At 54.6% G+C, this 17,987-nt stretch overlaps 1 protein-coding gene across 3 annotated transcripts; it reads left to right on the top strand.

The window, feature by feature from the left end:
* LOC111155197 (family with sequence similarity 160 member B2) lies at positions 1 to 16,600 on the top strand. 3 transcript variants are annotated; one of them, XR_002641122.1, is made up of 18 exons: positions 1 to 85; positions 3,945 to 4,023; positions 6,269 to 6,441; positions 10,042 to 10,146; positions 10,243 to 10,365; positions 10,591 to 10,818; positions 10,922 to 11,118; positions 11,403 to 11,511; positions 11,734 to 11,810; positions 12,157 to 12,346; positions 12,858 to 13,003; positions 13,102 to 13,230; positions 13,400 to 13,490; positions 13,698 to 13,841; positions 14,195 to 14,335; positions 14,557 to 14,657; positions 14,884 to 15,339; positions 16,144 to 16,596. XR_002641122.1 is itself a non-coding variant. In XM_022515299.1 (17 exons), the coding sequence occupies exons 1-17, from the start codon at positions 41 to 43 to the stop codon at positions 15,020 to 15,022; spliced, it is 2,217 nt and encodes a 738-aa protein (XP_022371007.1). In that variant the 5' UTR covers positions 1 to 40; the 3' UTR covers positions 15,023 to 16,600. The 3 variants fall into 3 exon arrangements, 2 of the variants coding, with proteins under 2 accessions (XP_022371007.1, XP_022371016.1); XM_022515299.1 differs by having other exon boundaries at positions 14,884 to 16,600; XM_022515308.1 differs by lacking the exons at positions 1 to 85; positions 3,945 to 4,023 and adding an exon at positions 4,493 to 4,601 and having other exon boundaries at positions 14,884 to 16,600.
* Positions 16,601 to 17,987: the final 1,387 nt, after the last annotated feature.

Here is a 17,987-nt window from a genome sequence, read left to right as displayed (position 1 = left end):
CCACCGCCGCCCGGGAGCCGAGCTGGGCCGGGCCGCCACCATGCTGAGCCGGCTCGGGGCGCTGCTGCAGGAGGCCGTGGGGGCGGTGAGGCCGGGGAGGCCCCGGCGCGCGGAGCCTGGGCCGGAAGGGCGGGCGCGGGGCCGGGGGAGGAGCCGGCGGGCAGGCCCGCGGAGGGCGCGGGCCCGTCTTGGGGAAGGGACCCCCACCCAGGCCGCGGCGGCCTTTCGCGGAGCCCCCTCTCTCCGCGGTCGCGCCCCTCCCGCTCAGCCCTTCCTGCTTCCCGTGGCCTCTTTGCCGATCGCGCCTACTCCCAGCTTCTCTCCAGATCAACCCAGCCCCTAACCGTTTTCCCGAAATGGCTTCCTATTTTTCCTGCTCCCAGTTCCCAAACTCTTCTGTGCTAGAGGGCTCGCTTGTCACCCAGTAGTTTCTTCCCCAAGGTCCCTAGCCCAGGCTCTTTGCCGTCCTCCTCCCCCTCCCCCCGCTACGCTCCTCCCTTCCTGGTCACCTGGGCTGGCAAAATAGATGCCTCTTCCCTTCCTTCTGAGCCCCCAGACAACCCCAAGACCTCAGTCAGGCCGGTGTGTTCTCAGCCTTCACTTGGGAAGTTCCGGCCCAGATCGGCCACGTCCCCAGGAAGCCTGTATATATACAGTCCGGGGGAGGGTGGGCGCCTGGCCCAGGAAGGAGCCTGCCGCGGGCCACAGGGCGTATCCAGAATGTTGTCTCACACCGCACGCGCGCTGGCCAGAGTGACCTTGAGTCAGGAGCGGCCAGCAATGGGGGGATCTTGGGGCAGCCATATGAGGGAGCGTTTGTGTTTGCCATTTCTGTTGGGGTTGAAGGCTGGTCAGAGGCGGGTTCACCTCATTGAGCAAGATAAAAGTGCAGTTTAGATAGAATGAGGCCGAATGCCTTCTGTTCAAAGTAACCCTGCCAGGAATCTGTCCGTAAAGTTAACAGTTCTTTTGTCTCAAAGTGGAAGCCCTCCTCTGATTGATCGATTTGCTATATTCTGTCAGACTTGCTCAGGAGAAACAACCCTGTGTTCCGCCTCCTTTCTCCCCCCAAAAGAGAGCTTATTATAAATGAGAACAGTCTCAGCCTTAATCAGACTTGTGAAGAAAGGAAAAAGCTCCTCCCACCTCTCCTCCACCTGTCCCAGCCCGCCCTTCCTGAGGTCTCAGGCAGCCCACCTAGGGAGGGGTTCTAGAATAATCTTGCCTTCCCCTCCTCCTTGTCTCCAGTCAAAACAGCTGTCATCTTAGAAATTGATGTGATGAACCACTTCATACCCCTCAGGGAAAGCTCCATACATAGGGCAGGTAGACAGGCCAGAGAGAGCCTTAGTCCTGAGAAGTGACTTTCTAATGCTTCCAGTGTGGGCATTTCAGCCTCAGGGACTGGAGGAGGGACTGGTGATCAAAGGAGGCATTTTTAGGCAGGTGATTTTTGGCCCCTGAGTATAGGCTACATAGACAGTGCCGGGGAAGTTTGGCTGGCTCCATGTAACTGTCAGGAGAGAGGGTACCCCTCTTCCCCCCTCACCCCCAAAATCAGGGGCATAGGTCTTTCCCTGCCTCCATCTCCAGGTTAAGACCCCAGCTGGTTCCTTGACTCCTTGTTAAGGGAGGAAGAGTGCTCCTTCCTGCCCTCTTCTGACATAACAGAATAGTGATCGTTAGAGTTCTTTTAGAAAGTATTCTTTATTATTATTAACAAAGATAATTAGTAATTTAATAATTTCTCTTTAACATAAATCATTTGGTACAATGGCTTTGGAGCTATAATAATTAATAGTAGATTCAGGGGAAGATGATCCCCTTGCTTTGTTCTAACAGTCTGTTTCATTACAATCTGTTTGCTGACCATCTGTGTTCTCCTGTGTCTCCTGTCCTCACTGGATTGTTCATTTTGAGTGTTAGCCCAGAGTAACGGTTCAGGAGACTGTAAATGAATTTTGGGGCTAGATGAGAGCTCAACATAGCTCTGGAAGATGATTGGTGCCAGTCAAGGCCCGGAGGGCTTTCCTGAGACAAGGAACTATGGAAAGAATGTTTATAGGAGTTTGCTGAGATATTGAGTAAATACGAATGTGATGTAGTCACTAGTGGCAGAGCCCTTTAGGGGCACGCAGAGCTAGAACTCGCAGAACCTGGGCCCTCAGGGAGCTCACAGTCTAGTAGAAGGGAAGACTCTAATCCCCCAGTCATAGTCTCACACAGGACATGGTTTGACGCGTTGGCTCCATTTGGATGGTGTTTTTGGAATGACCGTGGGAGATGAAGCTCCAGTAAGGGTCATGCCCCCCAACAACTACCCATGAAAGAAGATAAGATTCCCTGGGCAGACGAGGGTTGTGGGGAGAGTTTCAGGGCCTCTGATTTGGTGTTACTGCTTCTTCCTCCGGTCTTCATGGCCTTCTAAACCAGTCTTCCTGCCTTCATCTCCTACACGCAACTGCCCGAGGACTCTGCTCAGCAAATGTCCTTGAACTCCCTCCCCCCACCCCTCCCTCCTCCGCCTGCAGGAACCAATCCTGACCCAGTGGCTCGATGTTCTCAGGCCCCCACACTCATCAATCCATCCTTGTCCCAGACACACTCTGTAGAGTTCTTTCCGCAGGAACTGTCTTGCCTTCATCTCTGATTATTGGCCTGGGACTGCTTTCCTCATGTTTTAGTTTCAGGATAACCTCAGTAAAGCCTTCTCTGTTCTAGTGCCTTTTCCCATGGGCTACTTTCCACCTGCCCTGCATTCTCACACTACTTCCTACAGCTGAGTTATTTGGGGCGTTTTTCATATTCTGTTCTCCCTGGCACTGGGTCTCCGATGGCCTTGTTTTGCTTACGGCACCTAGCACGGTGTCTTGTACACAGTAGGCACTCAAAAGAGATTTCCTGAATGAATCAGGAGTAGACAGTTCTGCACTTGATCTTTGCCAAAAGGCCAAGAACCTATGTAGACAGTTCTGTGATGCTGTGAAGTGTGAGGTTAGAAAGAGATGCATCCAAGAATTCTGCTGAGGCCTTTGTGGAGCCAGTGGCCCTTAGCTGGACCAGCTGGACCTCATGGGTGGCCGTCTGGCTCTAGGCAAGGGTAGGGTGACAGAGGGCCTCCTGGGCCGAGGAGTGGCCTGAACAGAGACAGAGAGGTAGAAATGAGCACCTGTGGTGAGGGACTATTTGATTACGTATTTTTTCCCTGTAAACATTTACTCTGCAAGGAAAGAGAACGAATGCTCTTTTCTGGAGTTCTCAGGGAAAGTAGTTGTTACCGGTATGGAGACGAAGAGGTAACTTCTGGAAAAGGGGCATTGCTCATAGCAGAAATAGAATTCCTTGGGGCTGCAGGCTGTGCCTTCCCAGCAACTCTGGCAGCCTGCGGCCTTGGACAAAAGATGCAGGCATGTTCGAAGTAAGACACCTCATGAATATTATGCTAACATTACCCATCTGGCTGAACGAATTCTTTCGATGGCCTCGAACACAGATTTGTGCAGACTCTTGGACAGGGAGGGGCCGGAAAGCTTTGTCTTTGCCATGTTTTCCCTGTGTGTCATTTTGATTTTGTTGTTTTGAGGGTGCTCTCCTGTTTTCCTCAACATCCCTCTCTGGTAGCATGACCATCTTGAGATGATCTGTTTCTGTGTCCATCTTCCGTACCGATGTTCTTAGCTCTCCCAGGCCAGGGACTGTGGAATCATGACGTGTAGCAGGAGCACAGCCTCTCTGGGAGAGAGGGAGGCTGGGAGAGGGGCCAGGAGATTGTCCTGGAGAAAACGTGTTCCTGCCCCCTTTGAGAATCTGGCACCTCCTCCAGGGCCTGGCACTGACCTGAGCCCTGGTAGATGGTGGGCCATCCATTGTGATGAGCAGCGGTGGCACTGGAGCCCGTGGTCACAGTGGCAGCTCCTTACACTGTGTCTCTGCTCTCTTCACAGCGGGAGCCCAGCATTGACCTGCTGGAGGCCTTCGTGGAGCACTGGAAGGGCATCACGCACTACTACATTGAAAGTACAGGTGGGACCCGGTCTCCCCTGGCCAGGAGAGCCCCACAGGCAGTGGGGAGGAAGGTGTGGGCTGTGTCACCATCCAGGCAGAGACGCATGTGGCCTGGAGAGGGTGACAAGGGCTGCACAGGAGTGGAGAGTGGGGGCTGGCCCCACCCTGACCTTTTGGGAGAGGAACTGTGTGAAATAGGAGTGGGGACTAGGAAGTCGGGCATGTCACTGACCTGACTGCAAGGCAGAGGGTGAGCCCCACTTGCCCCTGGCTTCCAGCTAGGCAGAGTGTCCAGGCCTGCGGTCCTCAGGGCCCATGCCCAGGGCTTACTGATGAAAAGGAAAGAGGTGGGATCAATTCCTCCTCCTTTCCCTGAGCTAACTTAGAGGGCATTTCCCTTATGGAAATCTAGGGTAGGAGGAGAACAAAAGCCAAGGCATGTAACATGTCCGGATCCTTCTCCCCCAGCTGACACCCCAGACAGCCAAAGCTTCGGGTGCTCTGAGCCCAGCAGGAGCACTCCCAGAGGGGGCGGAATCCGATTGGCTGCTTTGTAGTCAGTACGTTGGTATTCGTGGATACGTGCTGGTTGCCAGGTAACCCTGTCCTGCATCCCCGGCTTTCTACATCCTGGTTCACGATGGGGTTTGATTCCAGCCTACCCCCTTCCTGAAGACTTGATTTCCAGCCTGAGCCAGCCCGAGAAATTAAAAAGCAGTCTTTGGACACTCTGAGGGACCCCCTAAGTGTCCTTTTTAGACCAGGTTCTGCGATCTTGGCACAGCTAATGTTTGTGTTTGGTCATTCTCTGTGGCGGTGGGCTTCTGGGGGTGTGCGGTGGAACGGTTAGCAGCAGCTCTCCATTGCCATAACCGTGTCTTTCCAAACATGGCCAAATTGTCCTGGGGGCAGAATCACCCCCCGTGGAGAGCGATGGCTTTAAACTGAAGAGCTTTTTTTCTTTTTTTGACGTATAGTTGATGTAACATTATATCATGTAACTTGGGGGTACAACCTATTGATTCAATATATGGATATATTGTGAAGTGATCAATACAGTAAGTCTAGTTAATATCCATCACCCTAACTAGTTACCATTTTTTTTCTTGTGATGACAACTTTTAAGATCTACTCTTTAGCAATTTTCAAATATGCAATACTTTAACTATAATCACTGTGTGTATATAACATTCTCAGGACTTATTTATTTTTTTTTGTTTTTGTTTTTGTTTTGTTATTTGTTTTTTAGCAGGGGGGTGTGAGGGAGAGGGAAAGAGAGAGAATCTTAAGCAGGCTCCATGCCCAGCAAGAGCTTGATGCAGGGCTCGCTCTCACAACCCTGAGATCATGACCAGAGCCAAAATCAGGACTGGGACACCCAATCGACTGAGCCACCCAGGCGCCCAGGACTGACTTACTTTTTAATTGGAAGTCTGTACCTTTTAGACTGAAGATCTCTTGACAGAGAGCCCCAGTCTACCAGGATATAGGAAAAGATCCTGAACTGACTCAGGTCCCCCCTGGGGCTTCACCGGAACCTGATTCTATTAATTTCCAGAACACTCCCTAGACCATAGGTACAGGGATGGGTGAGGTGAGCTGTTGTTCAAAAGCCAATGCTTTCAAAATAAGCTAGGGGGTGCTCCAAGGCTTGTCCCAAAGCACTAAAACTTGCTCTATACAGTCTCTGAGACTCTCACCAAGAAAGCCTCTGCTTCTCCATCAAGACCTTTGCACAGTGGAGCAGGTTTGCCTCTGAACTCGTGGTCATGCACGGATTTTCTTCTCCTATGTAAAAAAAAAAAAAAAAATGTTTCTCCTTTCTGCCTCCTGTGAGTATAAAAAGGACAGGAGGAAAGCTGCTTTGCCTCTTGGAAAGCTGCTCTGAGACCACTTCACATTCTAGGACGGAGACCCCCAAGCCCACAGCTTCTCAGGCCCAGAGCAATGTACCCTCACTCCCGTACGCCCCAGGATTAGCAGAAAAAATGATGCCGTCTCCCTCTCTAGAGTATGCACACATTCCCAGCCAGAGGGCTGTATCCTGGGCCTCAGCCAAAAGGTCTTTTGTCTTTTTAAATATAGAGGCACCAGCTGTAAATTTCCATTTCCTCTGGTCTTCATTCAAAGCCCACTGTGAACCAGGCCTTAATCCAGGCGTACCCTCAGTCTCTCTCCACCTACAGGCCCCAGGGCCTTGACCTCATGAAGCCAGAGAACCTCTCTTCACCCCACTTACCCTTGTTTCCTGAATCCCTATTAGATGAAAACACCCCCGCCAAGAAAACGGATATCCCCTGGCGGCTGAAGCAGATGCTGGACATCCTGGTGTACGAGGAGAGGCAGCAGACGGCAGCTGGCGAGGCTGGGCCCTGTCTGGAGTACCTACTGCAGCACAAAATCCTGGAGACCCTGTGCACACTGGGCAAGGCTGAGGTGGGCAGGACCCCGGGGAGCCCCTGCGTTCCTGGCTCGTCCACCCATGTTCCTGTCATCGTGTGGTGGACACACTCCCATTGTTCAGTCAGAGTTCATTCAGCGAAGATGTGCTGAGAACAAGCCGTGGGCCAGGCAGGGTCCTTGGTGCTGCGGACACAGCAGCAGTTAAAATACAGAAATTCTAGTCAGCGAGAGGTGGGTCATCAGGGGAGACCACGCGTGGTCTGTTCAACAATGACGGGGTTATGGAGAGTGATGAAGCGGGACGGGGACCTGACAGTGTGGGGGAGGCCAGTTTCAAAGACGGGCACAACTTACTCAGTTGCGCTCCACTTGACAGTGCTTCACAAGGACTGCATTTTTTACAAGTTGGACTTTGTGGGCAGCCGTACCTTGAGCAAGTCTGTTGGTGCCATTTTCCGACAGTGTGTGTTCACTTCATGTCTGTGTCACATGTTGGTAATTCCTGGTAATACTTCAAACTTAGTTATTATATTCTTACAGTGATATGTGATCAGTGATTTTTGATGTTGCTATTGTAATTGGGAGCACCACAAATAATGCCTCTCTAAGACAGCTCTACTGACCAGCCATTCCCCCTTTTTCTCCCTCTCCTTGGGCCTCCCTATTCCCTGAGACACTGCGATATTGAAATCTCGCCAACTAATAACCCTACAGTAGCCTCTAAGTGTTCAAGTGAAAGGAAGAGTCACACGTCTGTCAGTTTAAATCAAAAGCTAGGGGCGCCTGGGTGGCTCAGTGGGTTAAGCCTCTGCCTTTGGCTCAGGTCATGATCTCAGGGTCCTGGGATCAAGCCCCATATCAGGCTCTCTGCTCAGCAGGGAGCCTGCTTCCCCCTCTCTCTCTACCTGCCTCTCTGCGTACTTGTGATCTCTATCTGTCAAATAAATAAATAAATAGGGGCGCCTGGGTGGCTCAGTGGGTTAAGGGCTCTGCCTTCAGCTCAGGTCATGATCTCAGGGTCGTGGGATCGAGCCCTGCATCGGGCTCTCTGCTCAGTGGGGAGCCTGCTTCCTCCCCTCTCTCTCTCTGCCTACTTGTGATCTGTCTGTCAAATAAATAAAATCTTTAAAAATAAAATAAAATAAAATAAATAAATCAAAAGCTAGAAATGATTTAGCTTAGTGAGAAAGTCATGTCAAAAGCTAAGATAGGCCAAAAGCTGGTCCACACAACAAGCAGCCAGGTTGAGAATGCAAAGGAAAAGTTGTTGAAGGAAATTCAAAGTGCCTTCCAGTGGACACATGAACAGTAAGAAAGCAAAACAGCCTTATGGCTGAGGTGGAGAAAGTCTGAGTGGTCTGCATAGATGAGCACACCAGCCTCGACATTCTGTTAAGCCAAAGCCTGATCCTGAGCAAGGCCCCGACTCTCCAATTCTTTGAAGGCTGAGAGCCGTGGGGAAGCTGGAGGAGAAAAGGCGGAAGCTGGTGGAGGTGGGTCCGTGGGGTGTAAGGGAGGAAGCCATCTCTGACGTCAGAGTGCAAGGTGAGCAGCCAGTGCTGGTGTAGACGCTGCCGCAAGTTCTCCAGGAGATCCAGCAGGGATAGGTGATGAAGGAGGCTGCACTGAGTGACGGATTTCCAGTGCGGATAAAACGGCCTCTCTTGGAGGGAGACGCCAGCTAGGACTCTCACAGCTGGAGCGGGGAAGTCAGCGCCCGGCTTCGAAGTTTCAAAGGACAGGCTGACTCTCATTCGGGGCTCAAGCCGCTGGTGACTTGAAGTCAAAGCCAGTGCTCATTGACCATTCTGGAAATCCAGAGTCCTGAAGAATCGCGCTAAGTCCACTCTGCCCGTGCTCTGTAAACAGGACAACGAAACCTGAGCGAAAGCTCTTTAGATTACAACATGGTTTCTGGAATTTTTTTTTTTAAAGATTTTATTTATTTATTTGACAGAGAGAGATCACAAGTAGACAGAGAGGCAGGCAGAGAGAGAGAGAGAGGGAAGCAGGCTCCCTGCTGAGCAGAGAGCCCGATGCGGGACTCAATCCCAGGACCCTGAGATCATGACCTGAGCCAAAGGCAGCGGCTTAACCCACTGAGCCACCCAGGCGCCCGGTTTCTGGAATATTTTAAGTCCACTGTTGAGACCTACCGCTCAGAAAAAAGTCTCCTTTTCCCAGCACGACTGCTCCCTGTCAAGGCGCATGGTTGGGCATGAGCTCTAAGGGAGCTGTAGAACGAGATGATCGTTTCTGCCAGCACAGCCTCCATTCTGCAGCCTGTGGATCGAGGATCACTGGACTCTCGAGTCTTACTATTTAAGAAATACCTTGTGTAAGGCTGTGGCTGCCACGGGTAGTGACTCTTCCGATGGATTTGGGCAAAGTAAACTGAAAGCCTCTTGGCAAGGATTCACCGTTCCAGGTGCCATAAGAGCATTCGTGATTCCTGGGAAGAGGTCAAAATATCAGCATGAACCGGAATTTGGAAGAATTTGATCGCAACCTTCACGGATGACTGTGGTGGGTTCACGACTTCAGGGAGGAAGTGTGGGGGAAAGGGCGAGAGAACTGGAACCGGAAGTGGAGCCCGAAGATGGGACTGAATGGCCTCCCTCTCATGATCACAAACAGATGAGGAGCTGCTGCTTGTGGATGAGCAGGGAACGAAGGTTCCTGAGATGGAATCTGCTCCTGGGGAGGACGCTGGGAAGATTGTTGAGAGGACAAGATTGTTGAGAGCGTTGTGTGAACATAGTCGAGAGAGCAGCGGCCGCAGGTTGGAGAGCACCGGCTCTAGTTTTGAAAGAAGTTCTACTGGGAGTAAAATGTATCAAACAGTTTGGGGTGCTACAGAGAAGTCATTCATGAAAGCAAGAGTCCATGTGGCCAACTTCACTGTTGTCTGATTTTAAGAAATTGCCACAGCTATTCCCACCTTCAGCAACAACCACCCTGATCAGTCAGCGCCACCAGCATGGAGGCGAGAGCCCCCACCAGCAAAAAGGCTATGACTCGTTGAAGGCTCAGATGATGGTTAGCAGTTTGTAGCAATATTTTTTTTAAAGATTTTATTTATTTATTTGATAGAGATCACAAGTAGACAGAGAGGCAGGCAGAGAGAGAGGGAGAAGCAGACTCCCCGCCAAGCAGAGAGCCCGATGTGGGGCTCCATCCCAGAACCCTGGGATCATGACCCGAGCTGAAGGCAGAGGCTTTAACCCACTGAGCCACCCAGGTGCCCTGTAGCAGTATTTTTAAATTAAGGTTATATACGTTGCCTTTTAGATATAATGCAATTGCATAATTAATACACCACAGTATAGCATAAATGTAGTTTTTATATTTACTGGGAAGCCAAAAAATATATTTGACTTGCTTTATTGCAGTATTCATTGATTGTAATATTTGCTTTATTGCGGTGGTCTGGAAGTGAAGTGTTCGAGGTGTGCCTGTCTGTAGTGAGTGAAGGAGGCTTCCAGAAAAGGTGCCCTCTGAGCACTGATCGTGGGTTCTGGTGCCCTCTGAGCACTGATCGTGGGAGGCTGGTGCTGTGGCCCGGTGTGGGGTAGGAGGAGCATTGCCTGCAGTGGGTGGGCTCCACCTTCTGACGGGCACCTTGACCCTCAGTACCCCCCAGGGATGCGACAGCAGGTGTTCCAGTTCTTCAGCAAGGTTCTGGCCCAGGTACAGCACCCGCTCTTGCATTACCTCAACGTCCACAAGCCTGTGCAGGTGAGAGACCAGGAGACCAGGGAGGGTCTGAGGGTTAAGCCTTCTCTCTTCCTTGCTACCCCATTCTTCTCTGTTTTTAATTTTCTTCCTTTCTAGAAGCTTCTCCGACTTGGTGGGACAGTTCCTGGATCCCAAACAGAAAAGGAGGAGGTACAGTTCACCACCGTGCTCTGCTCCAAGATCCAACAGGACCCAGCCCTGCTCACCTACATCCTGGAAGTGAGCACCTCTGTGAGGAACAGGGGTGGGAGGGCCCAGACTGCAGGGCAGGCCTCTGAGGCCCTTCTGAGGAAGCAGAGGGTGGAGCAGGTCCTCAGGCGCCCAGGCAGCTTCCCCTCCAGCTCCCTGCTGAGGCCCTGACAGCCAGCACATCCTGCCTTCCCAGTGGAGCATCCTGGGCAATGGTCTGCACTGTGACATGGCTTCACCCAACCTTCTTTGCAGGGCAAAAAGATGGTCAGTAGGAAGAAGTCATCCAAAGAGCCCACCACCCTGCCTAGAGAGGCCGCCAGTGTGCAGGACAAGGACCACTCCTGCAGCAATGCTCCTGACATGAGTCCGTGCAGGGCCCGGGACTTGAGCTCACAGCTGCCTGCTGAGACAGAGGAGCCAGAAGGAGCGGTTGGGGAAAGCAACCTCATCACCGCGCTGATCGGGCTGTGCAAGAGCAAGGTGCCAGCCGCCAAGACAGTGGGCAGGGACAAGGAGGGCGAACCGCTGGGAGGGGATCCAGGGGTTCAGATGTATGTCCTGAAGTCATGACCCTGTCCCCTAGAAAGGTCGGGTGGCTCTGAAGGCGCAGGAGAACCTGCTGCTCCTGGTAAGTGTGGCTTGGCCTGCCGCTGCCGCCTACCTGGTGCAGAGCAGCCCTTGTTGCCGTGTTGTCGCCGAGCACCTCTGCCAGCTGTACCAGTCCCTGCCCCCCTTCCTGGACCCAGCGGACATTGCTGCACTAGAGGGCATCAGCTGGAGGTAGGCGCTTGGGGGTGGGGGGAAGCTGGGTTGGGCTATTTTTTAAGTGGCTAGAAGCCCTCCCTGTCCTCTGGTTTTCTAGGAGGGTTGGGGACCGCAGCTGGCCACCCTCTTCCGGAGGGTACAGCCCATCCTCACGGGCTTTCCCTCCAAGGGAACATCACTTTTGCTTCCCCCTTCCTTCTTCCGCCCAGCACTGGCCACAGAGGTTGCAGGGAGAAGGGGCCCAGATTCTGGAACATCCCTGAGGCACGCCTCACAGCCCCTCCCTTGCTCCCCCTCAGGTTGCCCAGTGCCCCATCTGATGACGCTTCCTTCCCTGGCAAGGAGGCCTTGGCTGCCTTTTTGGGCTGGTTTGATTACTGTGACCACCTCATCACAGAGGCACATACGGTGAGCAGGGGTGGGCCCCAGTGGGACCCTCTGTGGGGGTGCCCTGCGGTTGACCCCACTCCCTTCCCTGTGTCCACCTTGAGGACCCAGTGGGCCTCGCAGAAGCTAGGCAGGGCCCTTGGCCTGCCTATTGTGTTAGACACTGTGCAAGGACACAGTAGTTTCTCAGTGGAAAACTGTCACAGAGGTAAAACGTGCTTAAGACATGTCCTTGGCACCTAGGTGGTTGCCGAGGCCTTGGCAAAGGCTGTGGCTGAGAAGTTTTTCGTGGAGATTCTGCAGCCCCACCTCCTGCATGTGTAAGTCTGTGTCCCATTCCCTGGGGCTGGCCATGGTCTGGACCCATTTGCTCGCCCCACCGGGCCCCTACTCATCCCTAAGGCCAGGAATTCCTTGGCCAGAGTAACGTGGGTCTGCAGGTCGATGGTTAATGTTTGCCGGGCTTGGCCTTCTGACACACAGGTGGCTCAGAGCCACGTGGGCTGACTCCAGGACCTCAGGAGAGCTAGGGAGCAAACAGAGAAATACCAGCCAAGGCAGAAGGAAACCAGGAAAGGGTTCTGTCACCCCCACATTCATTTACTCCTGGCCCTCCCCAACCTGGCTCTCAGCCCCCAGGCCTGGCTCAGCGCTCTCTCCCTGTAGCTCTGAGCAGAGTGTCCTGACCTCCACCGCCTTGCTCACGGCCATGCTGCGTCAGCTCCGCTCCCCTGTGCTGCTGCGAGAGGCTGTGGCTTTCCTCCTGGGCACAGACCCACAGCCTGCAGCCCCTGACGACGGCCCCCGCACTCTGTGTGCTCACCTCATCGGGCACTGCGACCACCTCTCGGACGAGGTGAGGCGGGGGAGGGGGGTGTCGTCCTTCTGGCACCCACCAACCAACCCCTGCCCAAGGGGTCCCCTGAGTGTTTCAGCCCTCTTGCATCAGCTTACCAGGCGGTACTGCCTTTGAGGCACTGAAATGCGTACCCCCCAAAAACAGTGGCTGCTTTTGTCACACGGTGATTTTCTGTGACCAGATGCTTGCCGTGTGATTTTCTGTTTTCCAAACCTATTTCATATTCACTTGGCTTGTTTGAGGCTTATAGCTACTCCGAGCGAGGTGAGTCTGCTGTTCCGTTTTTCAGCCATGGAAACAGACAGAAAAGCCAGTTGGCTCACTTGATAACACACATCAAATTAGTAATAGAACCAGAACTGGGCAGACTTCCGGCTCCCAGACCAGCACTCCCCCCAAAGGACTGCCCCCCACGCCCCCCAAAACCTGCCGCCTGCTCTTTTCTTATCCGAGTGAGCAATTCCCAGGACCACTAGAACCGGGGTCCTGCTGATCCTTTCTTACCCAGATCAGCATCACCACCCTGCGGTTATTCGAGGAGCTGCTGCAGAAGCCGCATGAGCAGGTCATCCACGGCCTGGTCCTGTGCAACCTGGAGGGCCGCCATTATGTGGCCCGGGGCTCACCCGAGCCCGAGAGCTACGAGGACACCCTGTAAGTGGAACCCTGTGCCTCTGGGAGGCCTCAGGCCGGTGGGACCCTCACGGCCCCCCACACCCCTGCACTTGTTCATTCATTTGTTGGTGCCACAGAGATCTGGAGGAAGACCCCTACTTCACAGACGGCTTCCTCAACTCCAGCTTTCAGCCCTCCACAAAGCCTCCCCCAGCCCCTGCCACCAACTCGGATGGCAAAACAGCAGTGACTGAGATCGTCAACAGGTAGGGAGTCGTCCGGAAATCTCAGCCACTTGAGGTTTGTTCTGTCTTTGGCCATAGCCGGGACGGGGCGCAGCCCAGGAGGCAGTGCTCCCTCAGAGATGGAGGTGGAGTGGGGAGGAGCAGGGCGGCCCAGCCAGTGCCCCTCCTCACCTAGGGTCTTGTGTCTCAGTTTCCTCTGCCTGGTTCCTGAGGAAGCCAAGACCTCAGCTTTCCTAGAAGAGACCGGATATGACACATACGTCCATGATGCTTATGGACTGGTGAGTGTTGAGGCCTCTACCAATGCCCACTTCTTGTCCCTCAAAGCCGGAGTGTTGATAAACTCCACCTTCTCCCTCTGTGATCTGCCCAAGGTGCTCCCTGCTCCGGCCAAGAGCCTCGAGTCCATCCTTCCTCCGTGGTTCCCTCAGTCTTCGGGAGCCTCCTGACCACTGGGCCCACCTCCTCAACTCTCACTCCTGTTTCAGTTCCAGGAGTGCAGCTCCCGAGTTGCCCCTTGGGGCTGGCCCCTGGGCCCCACACCCCTGGACCCTCATGAGCCTGAACGGCCTTTCTTTGAGGGTCACTTCCTCCGAATGCTGTTTGACCGCATGTCCCGGATTTTGGAACAGGTAGCCAATGGAACTGGGGCCCCGGCTACAGGGTGAGGGCCCATGGGAGAACTCCAGGCAGGTGCCCTGGTGGGGGGTGGGGGTGGGTATTAGATTCCTCTTTGGTTCTTCAGCTCCATATCCCCTTCCCCCACCCCTCCCCCTTCTCCAGGTGGGAAGCCCCATCTTGCCTCTGCTCCACACGCCTTAACATGTTCTGGCCCTCAGCCCCAGGGAATCCATGACACACACACACATCACGTGAGACTCCCACCCCCGCACACATTCACACTGGCCAGGCGCCTTGCTGGGGGAGTGCAAAAATGCTCGTGGCCCCCTGCCAACCCTCGGCTTGTCCACTGTGTTCCCTACAGCCATACAGCCTGAACCTGCAAGTGACCTCAGTCCTGTCCCGGCTTGCCCTCTTCCCCCACCCCCTTATCCACGAGTACCTCCTGGATCCCTACATCAACCTGGCCCCTGGCTGCAGGAGTCTGTTCTCTGTGCTCGTCAGGGTAAGGATGCCTGAGCCCAGAGGTGTGTGTCAGTGGGGCTGCAGGAAGGGAGGGGATCCGGATGGGGCGGGGTGGAAGCCACAGGAGTGGGTACTCCAGACAGCTCCAGGGGAATGCACAGGCACACACTCCCCTCACCTCCACTGTGCTGCGGCAGAGCTAGGGGACCCTGCATGAGTGTCACCAGCCCCTACCCCAGCCTTGTCTCATTCCCACTCTAGGTGATCGGGGACTTGATGCAGAGAATTCAGAGGGTACCCCAGTTCTCGGGCAAACTGCTCCTGGTGCGCAAGCAGCTGATGGGTCAGGTCCCTGGGGAGCAGTAAGTAACTGAGGGAGATGGGTGCCTGAGGATGGGAAGGCAGACTGCCCAAGAAGAGTGAGAGGAGCATGGGCCAGCGGTGCAAAGAGGGCCTGTTGCTGGGCTCCATCTTCACTCAGGGTGTCTGCCGCTAAGAATGTGCCTCATGGACACTGGGATGTCATATTGGGCACACTCCCACCGCCTCCCAGCTGTGACCCCACTACCGCCGTGCTGTCTCCCTCAGGCTGGACCACCAGACTCTCCTCCAGGGCGTGGTGGTTCTTGAGGAATTCTGCAAGGAGCTGGCTGCCATCGCTTTTGTCAAGTTCCCCCCACATGGTCCTCACCCGCACCTCTCCCCTCCCCGAGAAGGGCACGTCTGAGCCAGGAGCAGGACAGGAAGGGAGACTTCTGTGCACACCTCGACCCAAGAGCCGCCTCCCACCTGGCACCGCCGCCACTGCCTGCCTCCCAGGCTGGGACTTGGCTCCATGTTCTCTGCATCCCAGGCACCTCTGCCTCTGGGGAGGCCTGGGCTTCCGCTCCCAGGTGGTCTCAGAAGATCCTGGCCTGTCAGCCACACGAGACTGGTTTTAGGGAGTGGGTCTCCAAGGTACCAGAAGCCAAGGAGCAAAAGAGATGGCCTCCCAGACAGCATGGTGTCCTCGGGGCCCTCTCAGGGGAGCTGGGTAATCGCCAGGTGAGCACCCAGACCCAAACCCTCACGTGTTCTGTGCCTGACCCCCAAGTCTACGGGCCATTCATGGCCAGGGCCAAGGCCTGTGGCTCAGTTCCAGGGCACAGAGAGGAGTGAGTGATGGCTCTGAGGCTGGTTACGACTCACAATGGTGAGTCTCTTGGTAAGCCAAGAGAGATGGGGACGAAGGAGCCCTGTCTCTGTCATGCCGGGTACCACAGACACTACTGAAACTTGACATTTTTTCTCCTGCCTTCTTGGCTTAATCCGTGGCGAAGGGGCAGTGGATGGCAGGGGAAGCCCACTCTCCCTGCCCAGCCCTCCTGGAGACTGTTGCAAAATTCCCAACCGCCTCATGGCCGAGAGCCAGAGCGTGCTCCGAGCCTGGGCGGGGGCAGCTGCTAATGAGCGCCTTGGTGCGACTGCAGCCAGGGCGGCAGAGGGCTTGGGAAGGGGGGGCAGGGGGCTGGGTGCCAGGCTCCAGCTCCAGCTGGTTTTCTCCCTGGCGCCTCTGAACCCGTCTCGGCAGGTCCTCGACACCTGGGCAGAGGGGCTTGGAGACTGGGGGAGGCCAGGCCCGGCCCTCAGCCCTCCACCCAGCCTGCAGCGTCCTCGATGGACTCCTCTCCCCAGGAAGCTGGGGAGCTTGGGACAGACCGCAGCCAGGATGCCCACCTGACCCCAGGCCCCCAAGGCCTGGAGGGGAGGCGCTGGGGCCCGGCAGCCAGTCGTAGTGTTGTTCTCCCTGTGTGCCCTTCATGGCTGGGGCTGCCACCCCACCCGGCCTGAATCTGTTTCAACCTGCAGGAACACACAGGCGGCGCCAGGCATTACCTCACAGCGGGACTGCAGCTGCTGGCTTCGCTCCTGGGCAAGGAGGAGCAGGCCAGGGCCCCTTTCGCTTCCTTTTCCTGCCTGTGCCGCTTCTAGAAGCCAGCCGCAGGTTGCCAGGAGGTGAAATGGAAGAGGAGGAACTCGGTGACCTCTCCCTCTCCTGCATTCCTCCAAGCTGGGGAGGACGCGGCCGCGGCTCTGAAGGACACCGTGCATGTGTGTGCATGTGTGTTTGCACACGTGGGTGTTGGCGTGGGACAGGAGAGCACAGCTCACAGGGCACACTGGGTCTGAACTCCTCAAGTCCGAAAACGGCTGAGCATCCGGTCCCAGATACTCCCCTCCTCCCTCCCCTTCAGCATTTGCCCTTGTGTCCCCCTGAGACGTGCCCCCAGACGACACAGCAATAAAAGGTTTGCATAGACACAGCCCTGTTCTCCACCCTTCGTGTCCTCCTGTGCGGGACTCCACTGCTCATTCAGGCCCATCTGCCACCGCAAGAAAGACCAACTGCTTTTCCAGCACTGGAGCGGAGGGAGATGGTGTGCTGGGTGTCGGGGGTTGGGGGTAGCGACGGGGGTGGTAAATAGAGACAGGCTCTGGCAGAGCACATCTGATGTTCCCCAGCGCCTGCCAGGAACCAGGCCCTTTCTTGGCCAAGCAACACTTTGTGCCCAGCTTACCTACAGCTGAGAGCCAGCTAGCCCTGGAGACACGGGGGAAGAAGGGGCCATCTGGAGCATCTGTACGCAAGTCTCATTTTGGGGTGTTTACATTGTGAGTTGTGTGAATGCTTTAGTGGACCTCCTGTTTTAAAAAGCCCTCGGGAAGGTAGCTGAGACAACTCCAGGACACAGCAAGTTGAAAACTCGGACAGGGCTGATGAGCGCCTCTTACCTCTGTGCAAGTCAGAATCACTCGGTTTGCTTTTCACAATACCTGTGGAATCGGTGTCTCAGGGGCGGGCCCAGAGTTGTTTTTAAAGTTCTCCAGGCGATTCTAATGGGCAGGGTTGAAAACCACAGTAGGTTAAATAAAGTGAGAACAAAGGTTGCCCTTCGACAGGGTTATGGACTGGTGGGTCCCTCAGATGCTAAGAGAAGGGAACCAAAGAGAAAGTGTTTGATTCCATCATGTAGGAGATGTTTGTCCTCAGAGGGCACAAGAAGGGAAAGGAGCCTTATCCTGGTCGATCAGTGTCAGAGTGGAGTTACCTCAGAAGGGAAGCCTAGACAAGTGTTCCCTTGCTCAGAACCAGAAATCTGTATTACACGCAGTGAGTAGCACACAGTATATTTTCTTTGTCCACTCCCTGTGGTTTTCCCTTAAGTTTTAGTAAAGTTCTCTTTAAAAAAGAGTTTTTATCATGATTCTACTGGGTTGAGCAGAAATGAATAAAGGGATGGTCGGGCTTGGGTTGGAGTTGTAGAAAGGCAGGAGCCTGGAGGCCAGCAGAGTGATGCAGGGAGGGAACAAGGAAGCTCAAGGAGATGGAACTCTGCCAAGAGGCAAGACTCTTCCTATATGACCCCTTGCCCACCTGAAGCTTCTGGTGTTCTCACAGTTCAAACCCTGGAGGGGAGGTGGACACATCCAACCCGGGCAGGCCAGAGAAAGAGCCCCAATGGGCCACAGAGGCTATGGTGGATGGCAGGAAGCCTGCCCGCCCCAGTCACCTGCAGTCTGGGACACCCGCTTGCTGTCTGGGAAGACGTGGGTGACTGTGGTGGGACAAGGGGAGGAGCTTCTTTTTTGATGCAGTCCCCCCCTTCCTGCTCACTTCCTCCCCACAGAGATATTTAGACAGGAAGGCAAAG

The sequence above is a fragment of the Enhydra lutris genome, unplaced genomic scaffold (assembly GCF_002288905.1).
Source record: "Enhydra lutris kenyoni isolate GAN:26980312 unplaced genomic scaffold, ASM228890v2 scaffoldscaffold3, whole genome shotgun sequence".
NCBI classification, from domain to species: domain Eukaryota; kingdom Metazoa; phylum Chordata; class Mammalia; order Carnivora; family Mustelidae; genus Enhydra; species Enhydra lutris.
The sequence above is the reverse complement of the archived record's forward strand: the minus strand, read 5'-3'. Positions and strand labels throughout refer to the sequence as shown.